Source organism: Anopheles marshallii, chromosome 2, assembly GCF_943734725.1.
Source record: "Anopheles marshallii chromosome 2, idAnoMarsDA_429_01, whole genome shotgun sequence".
In the NCBI taxonomy this organism is placed as follows: Eukaryota; Metazoa; Arthropoda; class Insecta; order Diptera; family Culicidae; genus Anopheles; species Anopheles marshallii.
The window spans coordinates 38,921,572-38,946,897 of record NC_071326.1 but is presented as its reverse complement, the minus strand read 5'-3'; the positions used below and the strand labels follow the sequence as shown (position 1 = coordinate 38,946,897).

The 25,326-nt window shown below is 43.2% G+C and overlaps 5 protein-coding genes across 5 annotated transcripts in view; 3 read left to right on the top strand and 2 right to left on the bottom strand.

Annotated features, from left to right (window-relative positions):
* The first annotated feature begins 254 nt into the window (after positions 1–254).
* LOC128717935 (translation machinery-associated protein 16 homolog) lies at positions 255–650 on the top strand. Its single transcript, XM_053811611.1, has one exon. It carries the CDS (start codon positions 255–257, stop codon positions 648–650), a length of 396 nt encoding a protein of 131 aa, XP_053667586.1.
* A 68-nt stretch (positions 651–718) lies between these two features.
* LOC128717934 (abasic site processing protein HMCES) lies at positions 719–1,801 on the bottom strand. The gene is made up of 2 exons (XM_053811610.1): positions 1,782–1,801; positions 719–1,706 (listed from the first exon to the last, which is right to left on the bottom strand). The coding sequence occupies exons 1-2, from the start codon at positions 1,799–1,801 to the stop codon at positions 719–721; spliced, it is 1,008 nt and encodes a 335-aa protein (XP_053667585.1).
* Positions 1,802–2,054: 253 nt separating this feature from the next.
* Positions 2,055–3,789, top strand: LOC128708764 (uncharacterized). Its single transcript, XM_053803743.1, has 5 exons — positions 2,055–2,071; positions 2,141–2,480; positions 2,560–2,610; positions 2,672–3,644; positions 3,710–3,789. Exons 1-5 carry the CDS (start codon positions 2,055–2,057, stop codon positions 3,787–3,789), a joined length of 1,461 nt encoding a protein of 486 aa, XP_053659718.1.
* Positions 3,790–4,739: 950 nt separating this feature from the next.
* LOC128707519 (maternal effect protein oskar) lies at positions 4,740–6,222 on the bottom strand. The gene is made up of 4 exons (XM_053802474.1): positions 6,108–6,222; positions 5,503–6,002; positions 5,333–5,429; positions 4,740–5,248 (listed from the first exon to the last, which is right to left on the bottom strand). The coding sequence occupies exons 1-4, from the start codon at positions 6,220–6,222 to the stop codon at positions 4,740–4,742; spliced, it is 1,221 nt and encodes a 406-aa protein (XP_053658449.1).
* A 1,313-nt stretch (positions 6,223–7,535) lies between these two features.
* The window catches only part of LOC128709446 (tight junction protein ZO-1), a 49,543-nt gene continuing 31,752 nt past the window's right edge, over positions 7,536–25,326 (top strand). Inside the window, exons 1-3 of the mRNA XM_053804443.1 lie at positions 7,536–7,947; positions 13,259–13,316; positions 23,332–24,013. Of these exons, the coding sequence (XP_053660418.1) occupies positions 7,536–7,947; positions 13,259–13,316; positions 23,332–24,013 (1,152 nt within the window). The remainder of the gene's footprint in view (positions 7,948–13,258; positions 13,317–23,331; positions 24,014–25,326) is intronic.

The following is a 25,326-nucleotide window of genomic DNA, read 5'->3' as shown; positions in this document are numbered from 1 at the left end:
TCATAAGTTTGTCACTGTTTGTACAACGTCCTTTGTCCTTTGTCAATTTGTAGCCAAAGCAAACCATTCTGAAGGAGTTAGCAAAGTGCAAACATCCTAAAAGTAGGAAAACGCTAGCACTGACTCGCAAAGTTAAAAAGTAAGTTTCCAACGTATCCACTCACAGCCTGCATTCTCTCTGAGTGGTGCTTCATCTTTTTTCCAGAATAAATAACCGCGAAAAGATTAAGCTTGGACATGCAGCTAAAGCGAATATGGTTGGTAACAAACTAGCCTGGTTTGCCGAGCACCTGTTAGAACAGCAGGATCCATTGGAACCGGCAGAGTATGAAGCACTTATAGATGAGTACCTGAAGCGATTTGATCGAGAACTAGAGCAAATTAAGATAGTGCAATCGATCGGCAAGCATCGTGCGACGCAACACGCTGCCCGAGAAGCAGCGATTAAAGCCACAATCGAAACGGAAAAGCTTAATTTCGGTGGAGGCGGTATAGAGTTGCCGGATTTATGCGATCCGATAAACTTTAACCTGTTTCAACAATGGGATGGCAGTGCGGCAAGCATTCAACATTTGAAACTGAAATTTATCTCTAGAAAAATGTTACAGGAATCGATCAAGAGGAACGTTGTTGATAAAATGGACGAGTAACACGATGCCGATGGTTATTTAGAAGTTTCATTTATAACACAAAAGAGAGAAATTTCTTAACATCTTACTTATGGAACATCCGGGTCTGGTTTGGGTTTTTTATCCAAAGGTTCCGATTCCGGCTCTTTCTTTAGGGCGGCTTCAACGGAAGGTTTCTGTTCGGTATCATCATTTTTTCTCTTTTTAAATATCAACCATGATTGCATCATCTTGCTTTTCGGAACTACAGGCGATTTTCCGCACCCATCCAGTAGCTTTCCTTCCACCAGCGGCTTGTTGCATTGGTCGGATTTGTTGCGCGAATTATTAACAATGTTCGATACGCGATACCATTTCATCGTTTTGCTGGGCTGCAGTAGATTAAGTGCCCGGTTTGCTGGAACCCGCTTATAATCCAACCAGTCCGCTACTTGTGCTTCCGTCTCGAGAATGGCCGGCGATCGGTGATGAATGCTGGCAAAACTACCCTCGGTTTCGAAGGTGATCACCGTGTAACTGTACAGTTTGTCTCCATTATCATCGTTCCACACATCGAACAGTCCAGCGATCCGGAGCAATTGTAGTTGGGTACCATGCTCCATCTGCCAGGTCGACTTGTCTTCCATTTTTATCTTTTCCTCTTGCGGCATGTGTACGAAGAATGCGGGCCGTTCAGATGGCTTCATCGGTTTTACCGTTTGCCATTCGTAAAAACCTTCGCACAGTATGACGCACCGCTGGCCAGCAGCAAGTGGTGGTCCGTACAGTTTGGAAAATGCTAACCCTTCCAAACGACAATTGTTTGTGGTTAGGCCGTGCTTCCGGAAGTCACCCTTGTGCCAACGGGGTACCATGCCCCACATCATTGGCACAAGCAGCCGATCGGCTGGGTCCGCAGAATCATCGAAGTGAACGGCGCCAACAAGCACTGGCGTTACGTCCGTGGGTGCCACATTAAACGACGGCACGTACTTTTTTCCACAATTGAACTCATTTCGATAATGCGGCTGTTTCGGTTTACTCTGACCTGTTTTGCTGTATTTGCAACAGCTTTCCAGATCTTTCGGTTCCAGCGTCCTTAAAGAAAGAGAATACGACAAATCAATCGTTAGATCAGTTATGTACAGTTTATACTAACTCTAGAATGCTTACAAACACGTGCGGCCACACATAATGTCGAAATATTTCCCCGAATGCCACCAGAAATTCTTGAAACTTGCGCAGCGATTGTGCGTCTGTTGGTGCTATTCAATTGCGCCGTTCGATTTCCACTAACCGAATGACAAGAGCATTCCCACACAAACCACTGACAGCCGTTTGTTTACAAACAATTTTCTTTTTCCATGGCAACCGGTGCGGATCTTCTTCGCTTCATAACATGTTTCGCTACATCAGAACCGATCGATAATTTACGGAATTTTTAGGATGCTGAAACGAAAATGGTAAGATTTGCTCAGAATAAGTCATTCACTTTATTTTTTTTCGTGTACTGTATTATTATATACTTTTAGGAACAACAAGCAATACTGTGGCGATGTGGAATCGGATCCATTCGACTACGTCTACCGGGGTAGTGTGTTTGATCCTTTTAAAGAATCGAATAAGGTGCCAACGGTGAAAGAACATACGTACAATAGCGCAACTATCGATACGGAAGATCTCATCGAGGACATTCAGATGCCCGCCCATCGGCTAACGGCTAAAGTGCGTCAACAGTACCTATATTATTTGGATAGGGTACTGCGTAAGAATTATCACACATGGTTAGCATCATACAGCAGCAACCACAACGATGATCCGTTCACCGATGATGAGCTGCGACAGTGTGCCGAAACTATTGAGATGCGAGCGGTAAGAACAGATTGAAGGTCATAAATTGATTCATTTATTGAAATTGGTAATTGCATTTCCATTATACTGTATCCCCCAGGTACAATCTTGTATGATTACATCTCTTTATCGTAATTATATTCTGCAGAAGGTGAGCAGACTTTTATTTTTACCGTTTCTGTTTACTAAAACTGTCTCTTTTTATTTTGTAGCTTGGAGAAATTCGTAAACAAACGGTCCTCGGACTGATCCATCCCAATCTGACTGATGTAAAGTTTAAGCCTGCTGTCGTGAAAAGGGAACAGTGTCACGTCGGTGTACAGACTGAAGCAAACATAGCCCTCACCACTTTGAGTGTACCTACTGGAGACACACCATTAGCGAATGTTCCCCAGATAAGTTTAGAAGAAAAAATGCAACTATTTCAACGTAATAACATCATAGCAGAAAAATCGTTGTACCTTGAGCTTTCTGGTGATGGGAATGTGTCGTCCGAGTGCACCACCTATCCAGTACAAAAATCGAAAGAAATGCCACAAACGATGGATTCGGTTGAAGCAACAGTGGAAAGTAAACGGCCCCGTAATGAGGCAATGGATGATGAAATTCTCAAGGAATTGCAAGCAATGTTTGAACCGTCGGACGAGGAAGCGACCATATTCGGGTGGTGCGCAGATCAAGAGCGTTCGAGAATGGTTGCAAACGAAAGGGAAACTATTGAACCACTTCTAGGGGGATCGCATACAACAGGCACACATTTCGTACGACCTTCGAGTCCCAAAATCGATCGAACGGTATTACACCCAGCAGCAGTAACATCATCCGGGCCACAAGATTTACGCTGCAGTATGTGGCCTTGCGAATTGCACATGCAGCGAATGAAATTGCGCAATTTGTTGGTAAAAATAGCGGAAGATAACTACCGTCGGTATGAGCGGCTTGTGCAGAACCAGTTCGTGGCACTGTTTGGAGAAGACGATGGAGAAGAGCAAGATCTGGGTCCGTACAGTCCCACGATTGAGCTGAACGAAGAGCTGGTGTCTAGCTGCCGGCAGCGTATTGCCAAATGGGTCGTGCAGGCCCTGATGCGTCCCTTAAACGATGGACTTATAGCAAACAGATTTCTCTTCAAGAAGTTGGCCAAGCGATTAGCCGATGGTATAATCTACTTGAACCAATATCCTGGTAAGTTTGTCCCGGCGTAAACATTAAATTGTTGTTTTCTACATTTATCTTTTTTCTCCTTTTAGACAAAAAATTCATCCGGAACTACGTAAACGACTACTTTTGTTCACACTCGCAAATACAAAGTATCGAAGATATAACCTAAATGACCGGAGGTAAACCGGGAGTGTTAACGGCTTCAAATAAATGCCCGTGAAAAAATCAGTTCCAACCACGCGTTGCCTAGTTTCAGTTGACTTGCACTGGGAAGTACAATTTTTATTGACACACAAAGTGCACAAACACGAAAGACGCTATAAAAACACATATAAACATAACAATTGGTACACTGGTTGCTTAAGAAACTAATCATGATCAGCTTGGATAGCTTAAGCTTGAACGTACACACTCGGCCCGTTTTGTGATGCTTAAAAGTTTCGTACCGGTGGTAACGAATGTTTCGAAGATAGCGAAAACAACGATGATCGACTTGTATCGACCGGTCAGGAATGTTACAAGCCTTCACTCGTTTACCAGATTTGGAGTTCAAAAAGACGCTCCCCTGTACAAATGGACCGGCCCGGCTGGAGAGCTGAATTCTGGAACTCGCGTACGCTGGGTGCGTTCGTTGGTACGGGACACGCCCTGGGCCCAGTGGTATGATGTATCCGAAGCACCAAGCCAATTCGTCTTCCGGAAGGACAAACTCTTGCTGCTTCGTACTAACGTGTGCCCGTACCGATCAGGAACACAAAGACACACTGTACGATGCGCTTGGTCCCGGGGCCAAGGTGTACAGTGTGTCCTTCATACCGAACGCTTCACTATCTTAACAGATTCGTTACCATCGGTGGGAACAGTGGAATACCGTTTGTTGATAACTTTAAAAGAGTTTTAGCTAAGCAAACAATCCGATGGTGTGTGCGGGTGTAACGACAGTTAACAAACGTAAAGGATAAGACACTGATCCCCAAACGGGACACGATAACATGAAATAACAAATTAAAAAAACTAACTGCCGATGGTGAGTGCGAGTGGCATGACTTAAATAGCAAAGCCCTAAGAAACGCTATACAGGTTGCAGAGCAAAAGCAAACAAAGATGGAACCAGCTTGATCAGTAATATCTCCACTGTTCGTCGGTAGTTAGCTGTGTGGCTATTTCGTTTCCCAGCACATTCAGCATTAGCTGCCGACCGAGCTTGTTCCACAGAACGTGTGGCATTATGCTACCGGATACCTTCCGCGGCCCCGGCTGATAGCACTCGAATCGTACGGTCCCGTTCGCGTGCACAAAGTTCTTCCACAGGTCGATCGTACGTGGACAGGTACGGCAGATGTACTCGTTCAGCTTAAGCAACCGATCGGCCATCGGTGTGCGGCCGCCAGAGTTAGCAATCGGTGCCAGTGTTGTCATGATCGGTTCTACGTTACGCTCGCGGAACCGTGCTACTAGTTGGTCGAAATCGTGTATTAGATCAATCATTTCTCGTCCATGCAGCAGATCGACGGTACCGACATTAACCAGCACGTGGTCCGCGATGAACGGTGCGATCTCTACACGTTTGGCAGCCTCCGAGAGCGTTAGTCCTGAGATGCATAGTCCGCTCATATCGATGCAGTGGCCTTTTCAAAAGTAACAAGAGCACAGAGATGATTCAAAATAGCGAAGAATTTTCCTGTTTGGGCATTACCCTTGCGGCTACGTACCTCGATCAAACGAAAATCCGAGCTCCCATTTAGCTATGGCTAGAAAAAAGTCGTCTCCCACTAGCTGATGACGGTGGTACGATGGTCCGTACATCGACTGTAATGTAAAACAGTACAAATCAATATTAAACCACGTCCAGAAAATATGTTATCCAAAACAAGAAACTCACATAATCCAGCTCATCTGATCTGGATTGTCTCCAGCCTGTAGTACCGTTACGATCCGAAGTCCTTCGCTGGTACGGATTGTGCCGTACCATTCGGGGTGGACGCTTGAAACGATAAGCTCGGCCAGGCTGTGTGCTTGCTCGCGTCTGCATTGTTTCATTATATACGAATCCATTGAATACGTTCGACGTGGGTGCCTCAGTGTGTGCCACCGTTTCTGCACCACTGGTCGATCTGCTGCTCTGATGATCCTGATTTACCTGTGCAATAGCACGTGGCATGTATTGCCGGTAGCTACCTCCTCTAGCACGTGGTGAGCGCTGCTGCTGTATCATATGCACCACGTGCTTTGTCCTCGGTGTGTTGCAGAACCACAGCAGCAAACCGCACGAACCATCTGTCGTGCACCAAACGTTCTCCAGCATGGACAGGTACTTGACTAGCACGGCACGGTTGAAAAAGATGCTCAGCAAATGTGTCCCCGTCAGTTCCGTGTAGTCGTCTGCGTTCATGGTAGTGAAATAGAAGACAAACCAAACACACATTAGCATCCTGCCGGTGGAAACAAGTGTGTGCAGTGTGGTACGTCGAACGATGTTCCCGGTACCTATTATTTCATCGATCGTTGCACCCTCCTTGGAACGGGTGATGATAACGCTGCGCAGCTGAGCCTTGAGGTCCTCCTCCGCGTCATAAATGGTGTTTGTTGCGAATAGAACCATTTTGTAGAATTATTGTGCTATTTTTCTTGTTTGTTTGTGTTAACCAGCCCACTCGTGCACTTTACACCGGCAGTATATCACAACGAGTATTTTTCTTCCTCGAACTATATCGATCACGTGCTACAATCCGGCGAACGAGTTCTCCCACCGATACTGTTCACCCAAAATGTTTGGGGAAATGGAACCCGATCCGGTGCGTGGAGATCAATTTATAGATTCTTAGATCAATAGATCAGTCTGTGGACCGGAAACGATACTCGCACTAAGGAGCGTTACGGTGTGCCTCGTGCTAAGTAACTGAAAACGATGGCCGCTGCGAAAAGGCTTTTGATCAAGGTGAGTTGATTGAAGTTTTAAAATTTAATAATATTTGTCCTTTTAACTTTAAGTAATGTACATTTTGAACTGTAAATTACAAGGTAGATATTCTATGAATTTTAGTTTTAATTTTAGTTGTAGTAAAATTTTATTTTGGCGCTCGTCTTAGTTAAATTATTTATTTATTTACAAATGATTAGCTATGCAAAATTAATTACACTCCGGCAACCGGTCTTGCCTCTCTTTTTAACCTATGCCGGCATACAAGTGTGTCGTACAAGAACACCAATTAAAGTAGTGTGCGTAGTGTTTGGGTTCGGCTTTACAATTTACACACACCTTTGCAGCAAACAAATGCACCTTCCTAGAGTATTCTTCTGCGAGTTTGTGAACATTTACATGAGACCATTTACATTTAAAGGGGGGATTTCCTCGCAGGAGCTCACGAAAAAAATCTAAAACATTATGATAAAATAGCGAACACAACTTTAATAAGCTGGAAAAACAATATCGACTAAAAGTTTATTTTGCTCTTTAAATCAACATTAATCTAGTTAAATAATAAATTCCTCTGACTAAGTGTTAGAAAATTGTGTCATAAATATCTGCTAAAAATTTCAAGTCAATCGGTGCACAAGCATCCCTAACGATACGTATGTCAATACTTTTCCCAGCGTACGAACACAAACGTACGTTTCCGTCCAGCCAGCACGCAAGATGCATCCTCTCCACGGTCGTGTTTGATCGGCGTTCGCTCTCAGAGTAATTTTTCCTGCGTGCGCTAGCGGTAGTGTTTGAAAGCGTGTCTCCGGTTTGTTGTGGCGTGTAGTTTCGCTGTTTCGTGCATTTGTCACACACCTGGTGGGTGTGTGAATGATCGTTTTTGCTGTTGTAACACCAGCAAAAAATATATGAATAAAAGTGAAATGTAGTTAACAAAACGGCAAAGATTGTGCATGTAGTTTGCTGCAGTGAATAAAAGCCTCAGTTAAAAGATGGCCGACGAAACGGGTGAAGTGCGGTCGCTGCTGATGCGTCACCGGTTGTCGATTGTGCGTGATTTGATTGGTACGAGTTTAGTGCAGGTGTTGCTAAAGGCCGGCGTCGTAACAGCCGCCCAGGAGGAACAGCTGACCGGTGAAGCCAGTCTCGATGCGCGTTGCGATCAACTGATCGAGCTGATTGCCCGCGATGGGTTTGAAAAGTTCAAACAATTCTGCTACGCCATCGAGTCGGAGTGTAGCCAGCTGATTTCCGACCTGATCAACGACAAACTGTCCCAGGTTGAGGATGCCGACCCGGATGACAGTGTGGGGTATGGGGGAGTGATTAATACTAGCAACGTTTCGTCAACCGCTCCAGCTATCATACAGCCTCCGGTCGAAGCCTCCTTTGCCGTGACGGACGGTAAGTTTGATTTTTTTTTCTATTTTTTGCGTGAAAGTGAGAAGAAAGTGTGCCTGCTTTGATAGCTTGTGTGGCGGGGTCAGTTCGCTGGATGCTGTGCTTTTTCTCCCTCCATCCGCTATCGAAAGTGTGCCAATTTTTCAATGTGTAAACACGGTATCAAACAGTGTCATTAGTGAAATTTACGGCATGCAATCCAAAAACGGGAGATGAAAATGAGTACAGCGAGTGCGAGTTAAAATGCTTTTTTCCGGTGGCGGTAGAAAAAAAAAACGCATCCAAGGCAGCTATAACTGTTTGCTCATCAAACCATCTCAATGAAGATCTTTCTCGTTGCCATGGAAATGCGGAGCGTTGTAGTCGCGGGTACCGACGGCAGGAAATTCGGATGAATTGAAATGATCCCACAGCAGAATGTAATTCATTTCCGTCGGTCGGAACTGTACTGTTGTAGTCTGTGGTTGCTTCTACTCATTTTATTATTTTTTTATTCCACGCTTTATTATTTTTCCTTTCAATTTGTCCAAACCGTCCCGTCCGTCCCGTTTCCCTTTCTACGGCAGACCGTATGCTGCTGCTGCTGCTGCTGCTGCTGGGTGGTATCGGCGGGTGTTGGGAGAAAAAAAAAGGTCTGTCGGCGTCTGTCTTATGTCGCTTCGTAGTCCATGGCCCGCACCACCAAGTCAATCCGTCTTCGCCTAGGGGTGTGTGCCTGTTTGTTTCTATGCCTTCCGTGCCCTGCTCACAGACACATGTACGCACGTCCGAAAGGTACGTGTGTTTGTAACGAGCCTCGAACACTCTATTGCGTGAGATGTCGATCGTTCCCTTTACAACAAAACTTCTAGCCCCAGCATAGCTGCACCCGTGGCAGCATTCGTAGCCTTCTTGAATTTGGAAGTATTTCAACGCCATTCGGTGAATATAAATAAACAACTCAGCGCAGAGAAGCTACTTGGATTGGAGTGTAATAACAAATCAGCGCTTCAGCCGGGTCGGGTTATGATTGCGATTGGAAAACAATTAACAAACCGTGCACCATGTAAAGATTGCGATGAAATTATTCCCACCGTTACTGGCAAACGATGGGTGTTTGCGTTTAGCATACTGGAAGGTGAAACATGGTCAAGAACACACTCGGTTCGATAGGTGCACGTGAGAGCATAACCCCGGGGCTGTATGCGTGATCATGCTCAAGCTGTCCGAAAACTCTACACCCGATTAGAAGTGCGATTTGAAAGTAAAGTGTGAAGAAATATGCTTATCATCCTGTCAACAGATCGAGTTGTTTGATCGATAGCATTTTACTGATAACACTGCTTAGAATAGGGAGCTTGTGAGAAATTTCGATTCAAAACCCACCCCTTGTATCAGGGTAAAAGGTACGTTAATTTAGACTAAATTGAATGTTAAGCTCACAAACTGTTTTGGAATGTCTTGATTTTAGGTCTTCTAGATCGTACGAAGGATGTTCTTCCAAGTTTTTATCTGTATGACATAAGTTCGTTACAATGGAAACACGGATTCCTAATCACACCAGCGGACATTCAGGTTCCACTTCCTGTTGATGCCGTTCTGTCGGTCAGACATCGCATACCTTCCGATGCGCCCATCATCGGCCCGACCCGAACCGGAAATACCAACCGGGACCGGCAGTGATGGTCACGAAGGTGACTAATTAGCCCACTTGTGGTATTCGATGAAAACGCCGCTAAGCATCCGATGATCGGCGAAGACCCTCCAGCCAACAAGTGGAGGAACCGAATTGAATGAAACGATCTCGCCACGAAAAGGGGGATGGCTGTATAGCCTGAGAAAATTCAAGAAAGAATACCGGCTTGATGCTTTTGGTCGAAGCAGATGGAGAAGAAAAGAAAAACTGGACCTAAAAGTCCATCTCGAATGGAAAACTATCAAGTAACAATCAAGAACGGAGAGAACGCGGGAGGAAGCAAGGAACTGTTGACGATCTTAATGATCATCGAAGATCAGAATGCTTCGGGAAAGGCACAGGAAATGGACGAGTTCAGCCACAGCAAGCGTACTTACGAAGGAAGAAACACGACATTGTGGAAGATGTTTCCAACTTTCACACCACATCAATAAGAGTAATTTACAAAAGAAACCCCAGGGAGGACGTCTAGAATAACCAACAGGAAAATGATGTAACAGATACATCAAGAAACGTATCCATAAAACCACAAGCCGTAGAGAGTTTGTCTCGGCAAAGCCTTTCGCAGAGGTCATGATCGTCGGGGACACGTGTGTATCAACATCGAGCCTGTCCGATCTGAGGTAGTTAATGTGGAGGCCACAAATTGGTAGCAGACCTTTCAGAAGCGAAGTTGGAAAAAATCGCTGTCGACGGAGGCAACATTAACAAAACTGACCCCCTTGATGGTGTTTGTACTATAGCGCTGGGGAGATCAATTAATTTCGGACTATTTTATCTGTTCAAAACTCAATTACAGCTCCACTCGACTGTGACTGCTTTGGCAAATTTTGTTAGTATAGGTGTCATCGTGCAGCCGGTACAGTGCGTGAAGTCACTTAAAGTTGTGGCCAACTCGAACACGGGTAATTTGTTCTGCTTGCTGGCCATGGTACGACATTTCAACTCAAAAAGTACTAATGTCGGTGTGAGTGTCTGTTCGTTCATGTTTATACGACCGGGCGAGTTTTTCTAGAGGGACTCCACCCTCATTTCGTATGCAAACAACGATATCCATGAAACCGCTTCTACCCGGAGACGATTGGCAAACTCCGTTCAAGCGTTACAGACAAAGTGCACCAGGGCAGAATTGTCTGCCCGGCAGGTTTCGGAAACCAAAACGTGCCTGCTAGCTTAGGGTAGAGCCGGGAACACTGATGCGATCAGTTTTATTCGAGGGTTTTTTTTTAAACTAACAAACAATCCCACAAACCAAAGGGTTGTCAGTAGGGTAGAGTGCCGCATAGATAAATGATGAAAATATGTAGCGTAAGACCGGGAATCGGACACACCTTCAGTTTTCGATGCCCATCAATCGATAATGAAGTGCATTGTTGTGTGTGGTAAAACGCAACACGCGTCCTCCGCATCCGTTGACAGGCCCACGATCGATACGGGGTAACAACATATTGGCCCGGTTTGTCCACAAAGTAGAAGAATAAGGTAATAAATTCACAGGCCCGTGGTGGTGCTGCTAGTAATCGACGGTTCGATTGGAATTTTGATTGCCAGCATCATCGTCATGCGTACCGCTAATCGATTGTGCGTTTGTGTGTGTGTGTGTGTGTGGAAGAACATACACGCGTACCAGACACACATTGTGCCTATGTTTGATGTTCGCAAACCGGCAAACGAATTACTTCTGGTGTTTGGTAAGCCAACGCAAAACACATTTACAAAAATATTGTTTGGATTGTACCAAAAAAAAAACATAACTGAGCAGTGGTCGAATAGTTTTATTTACTTCTTTATTATATGCAGGCGTTTTGGAAGAGTTTTTCTTTACGGTGTTGGGTACAAACATTCAACACCTAAGTTCAGTATTTTTGTTAAAGTGCTTTATACACATTTGTAAATACCGCTGTATGATTTTATTGTTTGTGCTGTAAGTGCTTCGTGCATAAAAATGTGTAATAATTACATGAAAAAATAGGCAACGCTAGGCGATCTTCACTACGCTCGTTGTGGATCCGTTTTGTTGTTTGAAAAGTAAGAAATATGTTTATTTTCAAACACGACCGACATTAATTCCAGAACCTAGGCAAATATTTTTTGAGGCCCTGAACAACTTTGCGAACTTGTTCGTAAATAAGCTGTAAATTAGGGGAATATCATTTCAAGAGGTTTTTAAAGATGGGCAAAATTACCAGAACTTACAATTACAAGAAATTACAGTAGCTTGAAGTTGCCATTCAGACGGTGGTCCCTTTGGAGCGCGTTGGTAAAAATATCAGATAGTTAGCCTAAACCCATTTTTATGGGTTTGGTCTATTTAAATGATGGTCTTTTTGGCCGGGATTTGATGAAAAGCCTGAGTGAAGCTTTCATTTTGAGACTCAACGATTTTCAGAAGGGACATCTTTGTACGCAATGTACCGGTGGCGACATCTTTAGTAAAACACTGGAAACCCACTCACAGACCCAATAGATAACAATCTTCCTTGTGTAAAGAGGATCGTTAACAGAACGTCGCCTAATTGTAAAGGGCAAGTTATAGTAGTAATTACACAGTTGAAGAATACGTTGCTACACCCACCCCAATCTTCCTTCCGTTGCTACCCATTGGTGGTTCAAATTATGTTCCTACACTATGCGCACTTCCACTACCGTTGGGTTCCAGTACATCTTTTTTGTGTCGTTTTAGAGATACATTGTTTGCCATTGTCGCTGTCTCGACCAACGAACCAAATGGATGTCTGGGTACACGGGTGATTTGAAATTTTCACCGCAAAACCATTTCAAATTGTAGCAAACACCGGCAAGAAGGTGTTTCATTTTTAATTAAGAAACCTGCACTCATTAAAGCGGGAACCGCGAAAGCACAGAACAGAACGGCCATTGTACGGAATTGTTATCCAAACACACCCGTGCCGAGAGTTTCCCGGCGGGAAAGCCAAGGGCGATGGATCTCTAGAACAACAACGCAGGTTGCGGTTGTTGATGCGGATCTTGCCAGTTTTCCCAAAGCGCTAGCCATTATTTTCCGCTTATCGAGCAAGCACAATTGGAAATTTATTATTCGGCTCGGTAGCCCTGTCCGTGCGGTCGTTTTGCCCCAACTCCAACGCTCCAATTGCTAGGCGCTGGAGTTTAGAATGACATGGCTTAAGTTGAGTAAAGTTGAGGTAGAAATTTATGCCAGGTTCTTCCGTTTCGTTTCGTTTCAACGTGAGAAGGTCCAGCTACCACTAACCGGCCGTGTTATTAGAGCTTGGTTACCATTCACCCAGCCATGGTTTAAGCAAGACTCCACCATCGTCAAGGCCAGTATATTCGCTAGAAGCTGGGTTAAAAGCAAAAAAAAACCCCTCACACACTCGCACTCGGCCGCTTCTTACCTTTCACTTCGTTGTTGTTTGTATTCACACTGCATTGCACTCACGTTCCAAGTGCAACTTACACCAAATTCGCAGCTGTTTTGTGGTCATATTTCCTTCCGATTTCATCTCGCAAACTCGAGCAAATGCGGCTCTCAAGGTTCCACGGCAGTCGAACCATGTCGATCTTCACATGTCAAATGTAACGTCCATTTCACAATTCGGCCAAGAACCTTTCCGATCGTATATCATTAATGATCTCTTTTTCTCTCTTTTCTCGCAGGGATGGATATCGGTATGGCTGGAGTCACGCACGATGATTCGTCACTCAAGAATGGCAGGTAAGAGCTGTGGGCAAAGGGCTTCTGTTCAGGGATATATTTCCTGTGAGTAGGAAAGCAAAAAGTATGGGCTCTCTTATCTTCCTTCATTCTACCAAAAAGAAAGAATAAAAAGGTTCGAAATATTGACCCACAGGGAGGTCGCCACCTGTTGATGTTGAACGCGCAGTGCATTGAGCGAAGGACGATCGTGTTTCGAACCGGAACGAACGTTACCATAATTTCGGAATAACACGTTGGGGATGGAAATTTCGACAAAACAGAGACAACCGTATTATGCTAACCGATCAATTCATGCACACGTCACTTATTACCGGCAACGCGTGTGCGTACAGTATCGGACAAAACAACTGCAACCGATGCAACAGCATCGACGTAAAAGAACTATTCTTCATTCATCACTTGTTCATTGCGGGGTGTGTATGATTATTGGGCAACCCATGGTTGCATGAATATTTAATTGTACTGATGGACTGATTTTAAGTCATTACATCCCAGCGTATGAAATTTTATACGCAAAATTATACTTTTTCAGCAAGCTGCTTCTATTAATTTAAAGTGCCGTGTTTTAACTGGTGGCAGAAGATAATTTAGAAGTTCCTTTAGTAACAGCAACACTACGTAGGTCTATTTCGGTCAATTCCGTTGTGTTTTGTAGTGTCCGAAGTTTGGGTAAAATCGCGCCGAAAAACTGTGCATCCCAAATTGCAAGAAAAAATGCACTTTAAACGATTTAATATTGATTAAATTTGGAATAAAATTATTAAAGACAATCTTAACAGTATATTTTTGCTTGAAATTCGAAGCTAAATAACGCAATAGTAATTGTTTTGTATGGGAACATTGATTTTTCGTTCTGCAGATATCTCGTGTTCTGAAGAATCCATAGGCCCAATAAAAATCTAGCAGGATTATAAAGTTTCATGTCAATTAAATAATAATTGGTACCCCCGCGATGTCATGGTTTAATGATTATCCATATGAGTTCGATGTCGTCTAGGTCGTCCACTTAATCTTAGCTGAAGGTGTTATGTTCAACTCATTTCAATTATTGACCATATCTAAAGAGATTCATTTCTAATTCTCGACACTACATCTCCGTGCCGGCACTGGGTAATTTACGCGCCTGCTGGCTACCTTGGTTGCCATTTCGCAATCTCCCACTGCTGAAACGGTCCCTAATTTGTCTGAGATTCAGCGGTTTTTTTATCTGCAACAAATTTGGACAATCTTATCAGGTATATTTTATCACTCGGGGTAGTGGTCAAGCAATTGTGTTTGAAGTTTTTCAAAGTTGGACTCCAGCTAGGGAGAGGTATCTAGGCATCTCTCAGAAAGAATGACAGAAGGCTCTGGTGAATTATTTTCATAAGACCTTTTTGATGCATATTTACCAGTTGCAATTGTTCCGTCCAATACTGTATGGTGTGCCTTCAAGGTTAAACCTTCTGGTGCATGTGAAACTGGCGAGGTTAGTTAAAACGACAAGGTGTTACATTTCCCTTTCCTTCCCATTGCATAAACGCCTAGCTCGACGGTTTTGTTCCGTGGAAGCAGGTTGTTTTGAGTCAAATTGTAATTTGCTACACAGCGTGTTCCATTACAGCAACTGTCACTGCAACTTGATATTAAAAGAGGAGGAAGCGCATCATCAGTTGGGCACTGTGGACACTCCCGAGTTCGCCAAAAAAAAAAAAAACAGATGTCCGGAAAAGGTCATTTAACCCGAGCACACTTCTTGTGGATTGGATGTTAAAAAGTGAGCCTTTAAAAAGGTAAAAATTGCCACACACACACACACATCGCAGTTTGTTTCCCCGCCAGAGGTTGTGTCAATATGTTTGGTGGATGGGTCTTCGGTGTTCCACTTGTGTTCCAGGTTAATGTAGGTTAATGAAGCACGAGTAAACATCGAGTGTGTTATGATGAGAACCAGTGTCCACGAGTTGGTGTAGAGTTCTGTTTTACATTTGATCATGCATGTGGAGCAGCTAGGGAAGGGTCGCTGATGTGTCGGCGAAGGCTCTTTAAAAGGACAAAACACACACGCGCTTAGCGTTTTGATACGACTCGTTGTGCATTAAATATTTAAAACCCGCCCGGTCAAGCGATACCTTTGAGTACAGTCGCATGTCTAGAATAGGACACTATCGTGACGGTGCGACTGCAGTCACAGACAGTACAGCAGAAGGTATAGGAAAACTCTACCGAGACCGAAGAACCCAGCGAGTTTCCCACGGTTAACCCACTAAAACCATCGGTCAACTTTTGATGCAAGTTGGTGGTGCATCGAAACACACGAACATGAAGATGAGGTTAAAACGATGCTATTTGGCCTCTGGCGGTTAACCACTCGACCCCACCAAGAATGTAAGGGGACGGCGAATGACGGGCGCCGGGGAGTTAACTCGTTCACACCACCGTAAATAAACTTTAATCGGTTGCAGTTTAATGACTTTTTTCCGTGTTCCGGTCGGGTGGCCGGAAGCGATCGGGTTTTATTTTTTTTTGTGTTTGCTTTCGTCCACCATGGATGTGGGATACATTTTTTCCCCATTCACATCTCGTTCTAAATGGTTAGCGATCATTTGCTCTCTTCGTTGACTTTTTCAACTCCGGTGAGATGTTGTGGATGGTGCGGGGGAAATGTCGGCACATTTGATGCCCCAAAGTGGGACACTGCACTGTTCCATTCCGAAATGTGTAACATTCAATCAGAGGCTAGGCAACATTGTGCAGACGGTATCTTGAAGGGCTATTTGTTTTACAGATCATTCAGCATAAACAAACTTCGGGTGGATTGTTTGTAGGTGCTCTGAGAACTGTTTTGGATTTATGATCTTTTACGATAGCAAATCTCGCCAAATCTTCAGAATATTCTTGCTCTTCTAAGTAATGTAAAAAAACGGAGGAATCTCTTAAAAATTACTTCACAGCGCTAATGACGATGATTTACAATAAAGTTTAGTTTTCATATCGCCAAATCAAAGTTTAGTTTTCATACAATAAAGTTTAGTTTTCATACTTTATTTTTTTAACACAAATCAATTTTTTTAATAAGTTTGTATAATATTTGTTTTTTTATATAACACTACACAACTTCAATTTACAAAATGTGATTCAGTCGGTTAAGACTCACTGATTCATAGAACCAATTGGTGTCTCACTTACTTACTTACTTATCAGGTGTTACAACTGCTTCGCGGTCTTGGCCTGCTGCAGGAGTCTTCTAAACCGCCCACCGTCGAACGTCTTCGTCTGCCAATCCATTATCCCGGCCTTGCTGGTGGACGCATCAGCGCCATCACTCCATCGCAATTTGGGCCTCCTCTGTGCATGTCGACGACCTAAAAGGACTTTACAGGCTGGGTCGTCCGGTATCATTCTTATTACGTGACTAGCGCACCGGAGACTCATAGAGCTCATAGAAAAGCTCATAGTGCGTCATTGTAGCGTCTCCTCCACACAGATGAGACCAAAAATCCTTCTGTGCATCTTTCTTTCGAATGCGGCCAAGAAGATTTCGTTCGTTTTGGACAAAGTCCATGTCTCAGAGTCTGTCTGTTAGTACTGGAAGTATATTATTTAAATATAGTCCCAGCTTCGTTCGTCACGACAGGTGTTTTGAGTGGAGCAGTTTCCTCAGACTGTAGAATGACCGGTTGGCTGCCAGCACCCTAGCGCGTATCTTAACATCAATGTTACTGTCGGTGCCAATTCGACTCTAAATGATTTCTCTTTTTGTTTTATTAACATTACTCCCAGAAATAAAGGAATTATTTTCTTCATCATCATCGTCATCATCTTCTTCTTTTCCTAAGAGACGAATGTAGCCGCTAAGACTCAAAATCTCTAAAAGCTGATAACAACACCTACCTTCTTCTTCTTTCAAATATGGTTATTTTCTGCATAAACCCCAAAATGATTGATAAATGAACGAACAAGAACTGCTCCAAAATGCTGCAGATTGCTTCGCCAACCCTGGATTCCAGTTATTCGAATAGCTTTCCACGAGTTTGTTCTAGCTGTTTTTCGGCGAGGCTTTCTCATATTGTTCACCATTTTTTTCGTACGGTTCTCCGGTAATGTTGATTAGAATTGTTCGTAGTTTTTCTTGTCTGTGCCAGTGAATTATTTGCAAATTTCACAAATACAAATTTGGCAGCAATTTGCTTGATTTTTTCCGCAGTTTGCATTAGCGATTACCCACAGTTATATCAAAGTGTTTCAACACTGTTTTAGAGTGTACGATTTTCATAGGGGTTTTTTCTCGAAATTCTTATCGAATTTGATTCTGTTTACCAGGAATTTTTCACGAAAGAAAAGTTTTTTTTCTGAAAATTTTGCGTAGTTCACAAGGGTTCCATTCAGGCCGATTATTGTTTTCATGACTTTTTGTTGAGTTTTCCATCATGAGTTTTCATTTGGGTTAACGTTCATGAACCAAATCTAATATCTCCAACCCTTTGATCTCCTCAAAGGTTACGAATTACGAGTAATCTTTATGTGGCCTCAGAACATCTCTTGAAGTGGTTATCTATTTGATCTCACAACACCGTATACAAAACAAGAATTTGATTTCGCAATAATTTTATTAAACATTTGAACACGTTTTTTTACCTTTTGCTTATATTTAAGTTTCCCAACTAACAAAACTAAATAGAGAACAATACTACAATATTCTTGATTTGATCATGCATTTTTTTTTTTGTACAATCGAGATCAAAGATCAAACTGAATGTAAGGGTTTAATTTATTAATTATCTCCCATCACCGTTACCGTTCACGTACCGAACCAGCGGCGGCCGCTGCTTGCGCATTGATCAACGGAAACTATGTTCGCAAATTGTCCACTGTTCACGTATCCCACGGGCCGGCACGATCCTGCCTAGTCATCACACGCCGTTCGGTGGTTCAGCGGCGGATTCACCCAAGCCCCAAAATGTGACGTTTGCCGCGAGTCGCGATCGAACCGATTATCGTGTTCCGCTCCCGGCCGTGACAGTTTGCCGACAGCCGAATGTTTTAAATTAGAACACATGGTTTTTGAGACTTCCTCTTTTATTTTGTTCGCTTGGTTGTTGGTTTTTCAATCACCAATTTACGAAAGAGGCCCCACCATCCGCGAGGGGAATTTTATTTCGCTGAGTGAGGATTCTCTCGCAGCCGGACAGCTTTGCGTGCGGAGATCTTCACGAGATCGAACCGGCCTTTCTTAGCAGTATCCTCTCACGCACGCACGCGGTCGGTTTGCCGGCCAGTCGCGTTTTGGACCGTCGAGAACGAACCCGGTCGCTTTAGGCACAGTTTTTAAACGTTCGACTAAAGCCAACTTCTACCGTAAATAAAAGTATGAATGAAAGTGAAAACAGTACGCCTGTGGTTTACAGAAGGAATATTCCAAGCGTGATCGTGTGAAGCGTTGTTTATACTGTGTTTGTTGACTAACGAAAAAAGAAAAACCCAACCCAACTTATTCTTTAATTTAGTGTTGGTTTTGCAAAATATGCTTTCACTGTCGCCGTGAGCGCGGTAAACCGATTGATTAATTTGTAGCGGTTGTGGTTTGTGTGTCTAGTGTTTTTTTTTCTGTTGTGTGAAAATATCGAGCAAAAAGTGAAATTACAAGCAAAAAAAAAAAATGGTTGCCGTCAGGCGGAAAAGTATATTTTTGTCACCAGACGGGCCGAAACGCATGAAAAACTCACCGGTGACTGGTTGACTGTGGTAATCGTGTCGTGCCAGTGCAATGCACCGTGAATAAGCCGCGGTTGTGGGTTTTCCGTGATTTTAATTCTAGCGTTCCGTTGTTGTCTGGCTCGTTGATCGAACCACGGTTGATTATATGGTGCAGTTTAAAGTGCCGTCTTTGTTCGGCTTCGAAAGACTATATAAACAAACGTAAATAATTTATCACAAAACAAAGCAACGCAGCGCCTTTAAGTGTAAGCTGTGTAAAATTAAGTTAAAATATTAGAAAATTTTCATTGTCTAATGTGGTCGGATAGTTAAAAGATTTTATTCGGCATGGTGCGCGATTGCATAAATCATCCATTCGCCACTCGAAATGATTTATCCGGGGCTGAATGATTGCACATGACAGTGGCCAGACTGTAACGATGATATGGCAGGGGTTTTCAACCCTTGGCACACATGTGATGCACTATGCTCGTCCGACCACGATCGAATGCGCGTTTCATTCGCATGTGAGGCTGGCGCTTAAGTGTCGCCTATCCAGAACGAACGCACCGCACATATTTATATTTAGCCGAACTCATCAGAAGGACGCTTCGTTGCAGTTGCAGTTGCCGTGGCCACCGGGCCCCCGGTGTTTGACGTGTAACAAGTGCTCCCAGGTTCCAAGTGAATTGTGCAATGCAGATGAGGCACACTCTAGGCGAACGATAGCAATAATAAATCATTACGAAACGGGTTTAAAATGGAACAAATCGGATGAACTGTTGTTTATCTTTCGGGGGACATTTTTAAATTGGCTCAACTACAAAGACGGTGCGTTAAAACCGGTCCAAAAGGACCTCTACCAGTGAGCGGTCGCATTACAAGTCACGTACTTGTGGAAGAAGAAAAATCAAACGTTTTCTTTTATTTTCTTTTTTTGGCGGATATTCTACCCCACACGCATGGTGTGTTTTTGCTTTTTAAAATTCGAATGTGAAAATGTAACGATAGACAATTACTGGAAGTAAAGAATAACAAGCGAGTCGCGGGAAATTTAATAGTAAAATTTCTTTTACTTGCTTTGCTTTGGAAACTTTCGGAACGGAGCACGAAACCTACGGAAGTATGCGGTGAAGATCGATCCCGATCGGTTCCACATTCATGGGGAAAAAGTGAAGTTGCTCAATTCGTTCGCGTGCTAGCATTAAGGGGGTAGTACACTCTGTACAATCTGAAAAGAAAAGTTCCTTTTTATCTAAATGTTTTAATAATAACTTTACATGTCATGTGTATCCTATTTATTGTAATGACTAAAACAAAAATTTTGTTTCGATATTGAGCAAATATTATGAACGCCGGTTGTTGCCCTCTAACCTCTAACTAACTGACATCAACGTGCCGATGGACGGTGGACGCTTTACAGGCCTGACCACTTTGTCGGTATTAAATCAATATTTTTATCTTAATTTACGATATTCACTGTCATCGTACGTAGGTTATATTTAAAAAAACATAAAAATTGGCAACCGTTTGCAAAAATAGTCAGGTTTTTGGACCAACAAATGGACATAAATGCTTGTACCGAGGAGACCACCAACGATGTCCACCAACTTTGAAAAGCTGATAGAATGGAGTCCCTACGACACTGCTTCGATTTTCGCTCCAAATCTTTCGAACAACATGTCTCACGATCTTCGAATGAAGTTCATTAACTCCACAGAATGTTGAAATCCCTTTTTACTGGCTTCGCAGAGTATACTACCCCCTTAAGAAACAAAAAAGAAACTTCATTTCTCAATGCGTCGTTACGGGGTGTTGTTTCAACGTGCTCTTCCACGAGAGAATCGTTCCTGTTGATCATTCCCACAAACGAGCATGACGCGTACTGCCATTGGCTTCGTTAGCATATGATGGTCTTAAATTTCGCAGCAAAAAAAAAACCCGCCAGTAAGCGCTCCACATTCGTCTCCGCGCCTGTGTCTGTGTTATGGTTTGCCATATGTGGCCAAGATCAACAGCATCGACGGTTTGGCAGCAACTGTAAGCGGGTCGATGGGTTATACAAGTGTGGCCGCTAAAATATGGTATTATTTTTAGGCAACTGTGTGATATTTTTATTCGCCCGTTTTTGGAGTGCAAACCGCTCCCCCGCAATGGTTCGCTGGCGAAAGGGAAAAAATAGGAAGTGTGAAGAGGATTTATTTGGTTTGTGTTATGCTTGATCGTTTGGTGTTTCTTCCGCTCACTCGAACTGAACGATTTTCCCCGATACTTCCGATGGCACGGAAGACGATAACAGCTCCTCTGCAAGGACGGAATAATTCATCAGCGATCGAAACTGTGCCGATTGATGGAGAGTAGGATGGCGCTTGTATGGTATGATGGTGGTGTATAATGTTGCTAATGCTTTTCTTCACTTGGCTGAGGCACACCCATCATCAACAGCACCGTGATCATGATCATCAGCGTGATCGATGAAAACATCGATCGTTCGCCGATGGCTCACGAATGCTATTAATTTTCATTGGAATTGTGCATCGTGACCTCCTGCGGCGTGTGGGATGACGTGGGACAGGTATGGAAGTGGCTGTGAGTAAAAACAAAATCGATTGCCGTGAAAACTGGAGCAACGCTAAGGAAGGCTTTTCGTGAAAATTCAAAGTGAAAGTTTTCTTGGGGGGGAAACATACCGCCAGCTTGTTCGAAAAAAGAAAAAAATATTTTTATTATTTTTCCTCTAAGCTTTAAGAACATCTGCTCAAGCAAGTCGTATCAAGATACCTATAATTAATGAAATTTTCATCCCAAGAGTAAACTCATTTAAAGATTTTGCACATTAGTATCCTTAATTTGTTAGGAAACTTTTGTCTCAAATGATTGCATTTTCGTTATATTACCGCTTAAAATAGCGCGTTGTTTCATTTATTTCTATCTCTTTATCGGCGCAACAACCTTAAGAGATGTAGACCTGCCATTTCTGGCCTTCTTTGGAGTTTATTCTACCCGCAGCTGAATAGTCGGTCCTGCGTATGGTTCGAATGGTATTTTGAACTGTTCCTGTCGTGTGAAGACCGGTGCCACTACCACCAACATGCCACCAGACCGGTCGCATCCTAGATTTATTTCTATAATTTCCTTCTGAATGTTAAAGATATGTTATTTAAAAAAAAACATGCTAGAAAATGCAGAATGCTTTTCTCATTATTCTTATTTCTTTCAATTAAGAAATTGGTTCTAGAGTTTGATCTGCAGGCGACCGTCCATGTGAAGGACAGGCAGCAAAGAAATGAAACTATTTCAAGAATGCGACAAATGCACCAACACCCATAACTAATACCCAAAACGCAATGAATCTTGTTGGTACGAATGAGCGAGGAAAGTGCATGAATGGGACAGTGGCGATGAAGAGGACACGTAGAATAGACCTCTAGTGCCTGACAAGATGTTTCGGTTGTGGTTGCTGCAGCTGATGCTAGGGGTTACCTTACTGCGTCCCATTTGCCAACGGGCACATTCCTAAAATATTTGTTCGAATGAAATGTGGTCGATCGATGGTGGTATTTTTTTGTTTTGGTTTCGTTGCGTCCTATGGATGAACCCTGTTGTTATTTTTGTATGTTCGTTTGCATTTGTGTCACGAAATAAAGTTATGAACGGATCAAGATTTACATTTACAATAATTTTTAATAACAAGCATAACAAACAAATACGATAGACTTTAGGTTATCTTCATCACTTTAGCGAATAGTAAAATTTCCCAACTTGAAGTAAAGAGTGTTTTGACGCGCACACACAAAATGGACTATCAGCAAATGCAAATGTATGCGGGCTACAGTGGTGCTCAGTGCGATTATCCCGGCTGTCGACGTCCGGTTTCGAATCTTTCGTGTTACACGGTACCGGAAAACTCCGTACCGTTCGGAGGTGATGATTCCGATGAACATTTCGCGAACAGTGCAACAACGACAACCAGCAATGCGACAACAACGGATGACGATTGTACGGACGATTGTACGCCGGTGCCGACACCGACGGCGATCGGTGCGTACCATCCACCCGATGGAGGTCCGCCACAGTTGGGTTACTTTGTCCCAATCAGTCCGGTATTTTTTCGTAGCCCACAGTTTCGGAAAAGGTAGGCTGGTGTAGCTGGTGATCAGTTGGGTTGGATCGACAAGATACGATTTGTATTTCTGTATTTTAACATTAAAAGTTATTGTTTATTTAAAAAAACTCAAATCTTTTTTATCTTGATTTTTAAATTAATTAAAATTCTTATATGTTTTCTGTTTTGTTTTCTCTCCGTTTCCGGTACGTGTGATAATACTATAAAAAGGGACACAATTGATTCGAATCGTTCGCGAAGAAGCACCAGCTACTGCGGCACTTCAACACCGACACCTACGACCGTCACGATCGGCAATGCCATTTCCTCACGACGTTCCTCCCTTATTTCGGCCACTGCATCAGCGGCCAGCAGTCAGCAGCAGCAACAACCTCCACCAATACCTCAGTTACCATCGAAGGCGGCAGTCGCAACAGTCGCAACCCATATCGATCTGGCCGGATGTGGTGAGAGCAAGTTTGCCGTTTCGAACAACAATTTTAACAACTCATCCGTAAGCAATGGCAGCAGCAGTAGCAGCAACAACCAAAGTAACAACCATCAGACATCGAACGGTGGCAGTTCCGCCGTTAGTACGGCGACCGTCAACGGTGTTCCCGATGCCAGTGTGCTACGCAGCATCCGGCAGGCGTTGGGTCAAGGCCACTTACCGCCATCAAACAAGCGGCTGCAAAAGTCGGAATCGGCCGCCTACTCCTACTTTAATCCGAAGCGGTTTAGCTCACCGCCGTTCGGTGAAATTACCGGCGGTACCACTGATCGGAGACTGAACTTGAAGAACAAAACGGCTAGCCTGTTTCGGAGCAAGTCGAAAAAGGAACAGCGTACGTACCGGTCGGTGAATGAAACGATCGAGGTACTAGCGGATCAGGTGGTTGAGGATGAGAAAGCGGTAAGTAAAGCATGTTTTTAAGCGATTGTTTTTCTTTTATTTAGTTCTCTTCTGTTACGTACGATGGTGCGCCAATTGGTATAAAATGGATGATACCTAGATCCGTGAACAGATGCATCACATTGCATATCTTCAGGCGCATAATTAAGTTATTGATTAATTCTTGCGCTCCGTTATCTTTGCAATGAGAAACAAATGAAACTGTGGCTTACAATAAAATAGCTGAAATGAAATTCCTATTTGTTTGTTCAGCACATTTTCAAATATTACAATCCATCAAATAATACATTTACACTACACGCTCTGGCAACACTGTGGTGGTGTAGAAAAACAGGATATGTTGAAATTTGCTTTAATATCTACAAATTTAATACATATTTTGATTTCTCGCCCTGAGCGATTCTCTTCGCTTTTGAGCCTTCAATTTTGAAAAGGAGTTTATTATGCATACTGTTCTATTGTTAGTTGTTTGTTAGTTGTTAGTGTTCTATAGTTGTTTGATAAGTATGGATTTTCTTTCAACATTATTGCTCTTTTGCAATAACATTTGCTCTCGCAAATGTACAACCCAATGATTTTTTATCTTGATTGGTAAAAGACGACTGAAAGCATCTACAAAATAAATCATGCAAATCATAGCTCTTCCTCTTAATAAAGCATAATTCCGCTTGTAAATACATTTCGACAAATAAACACTCGCTCGAAATATCGATTCTTCCATGTGACACACACGCGCGTCCGCACATTTCTCACCTCTTTTTTAAACTCCTTTTGCAATCTGTTTGTTTATTATTCAAAAAGTCATACCGTCTGGTCTGGTTCTTAATTGTATTACCTCCGGCCGTATAAATATGCTAATTTTGTATGCACCAGGCACGTCGGTTGTAGGAGACCGAGTTGCTCCGCACTACCCCGACAAATGAATTCGCCAAGTAAACAGCGCTAAAGAAAGAGAGAGAGAGTGCGCGGCTACGCACCCAGTTTTAGAAGGCCCTTCGGAAGGGATTGCCGGTATGCTAAAGTGCTGCAAATAAAACAATAACAAACCCACATAGCTACATACCCATGTGCTGGTGAGGTATGGGAATAAAGTAGTGCGCTGGCGTATAACGCATTTCCAAATCGGTCCAGGACACGTTGTTTGGCGCCAGGATTGCAGGAAGGATATCGTAAGTTTCACCTTTTTGATAGCCGATGCGGGGGTGTGCTTTTTACATGCAACAAGGGTTTTTTTTTACAAGTACAACCCCCATCATATGAGCAGAGTGCGAAGTGAGATGAATGTCGATTGGCAATGGCACAGGATATGGGTG

Bases quoted from the DNA above. Each gene is read 5' to 3' on its own strand.
- LOC128717935 (XM_053811611.1), top strand. From the start codon at position 255: ATGGTTGGTAACAAACTAGCCTGGTTTGCCGAGCACCTGTTAGAACAG.
- LOC128717934 (XM_053811610.1), bottom strand. From the start codon at position 1,801: ATGTGTGGCCGCACGTGTTT. The intron at 1,707-1,781 runs GTAAGCATTCTA...TCTTTCTTTAAG, and splicing joins ATGTGTGGCCGCACGTGTTT to GACGCTGGAACCGAAAGATC.
- LOC128708764 (XM_053803743.1), top strand. The intron at 2,611-2,671 runs GTGAGCAGACTT...TTTATTTTGTAG, and splicing joins GTAATTATATTCTGCAGAAG to CTTGGAGAAATTCGTAAACA. The intron at 3,645-3,709 runs GTAAGTTTGTCC...TTCTCCTTTTAG, and splicing joins CTACTTGAACCAATATCCTG to ACAAAAAATTCATCCGGAAC.
- LOC128707519 (XM_053802474.1), bottom strand. From the start codon at position 6,222: ATGGTTCTATTCGCAACAAACACCATTTATGACGCGGAGGAGGACCTC. The intron at 5,430-5,502 runs GTGAGTTTCTTG...TTTACATTACAG, and splicing joins GATCAGATGAGCTGGATTAT to TCGATGTACGGACCATCGTA. The intron at 5,249-5,332 runs GTACGTAGCCGC...ACTTTTGAAAAG, and splicing joins CGGATTTTCGTTTGATCGAG to GCCACTGCATCGATATGAGC.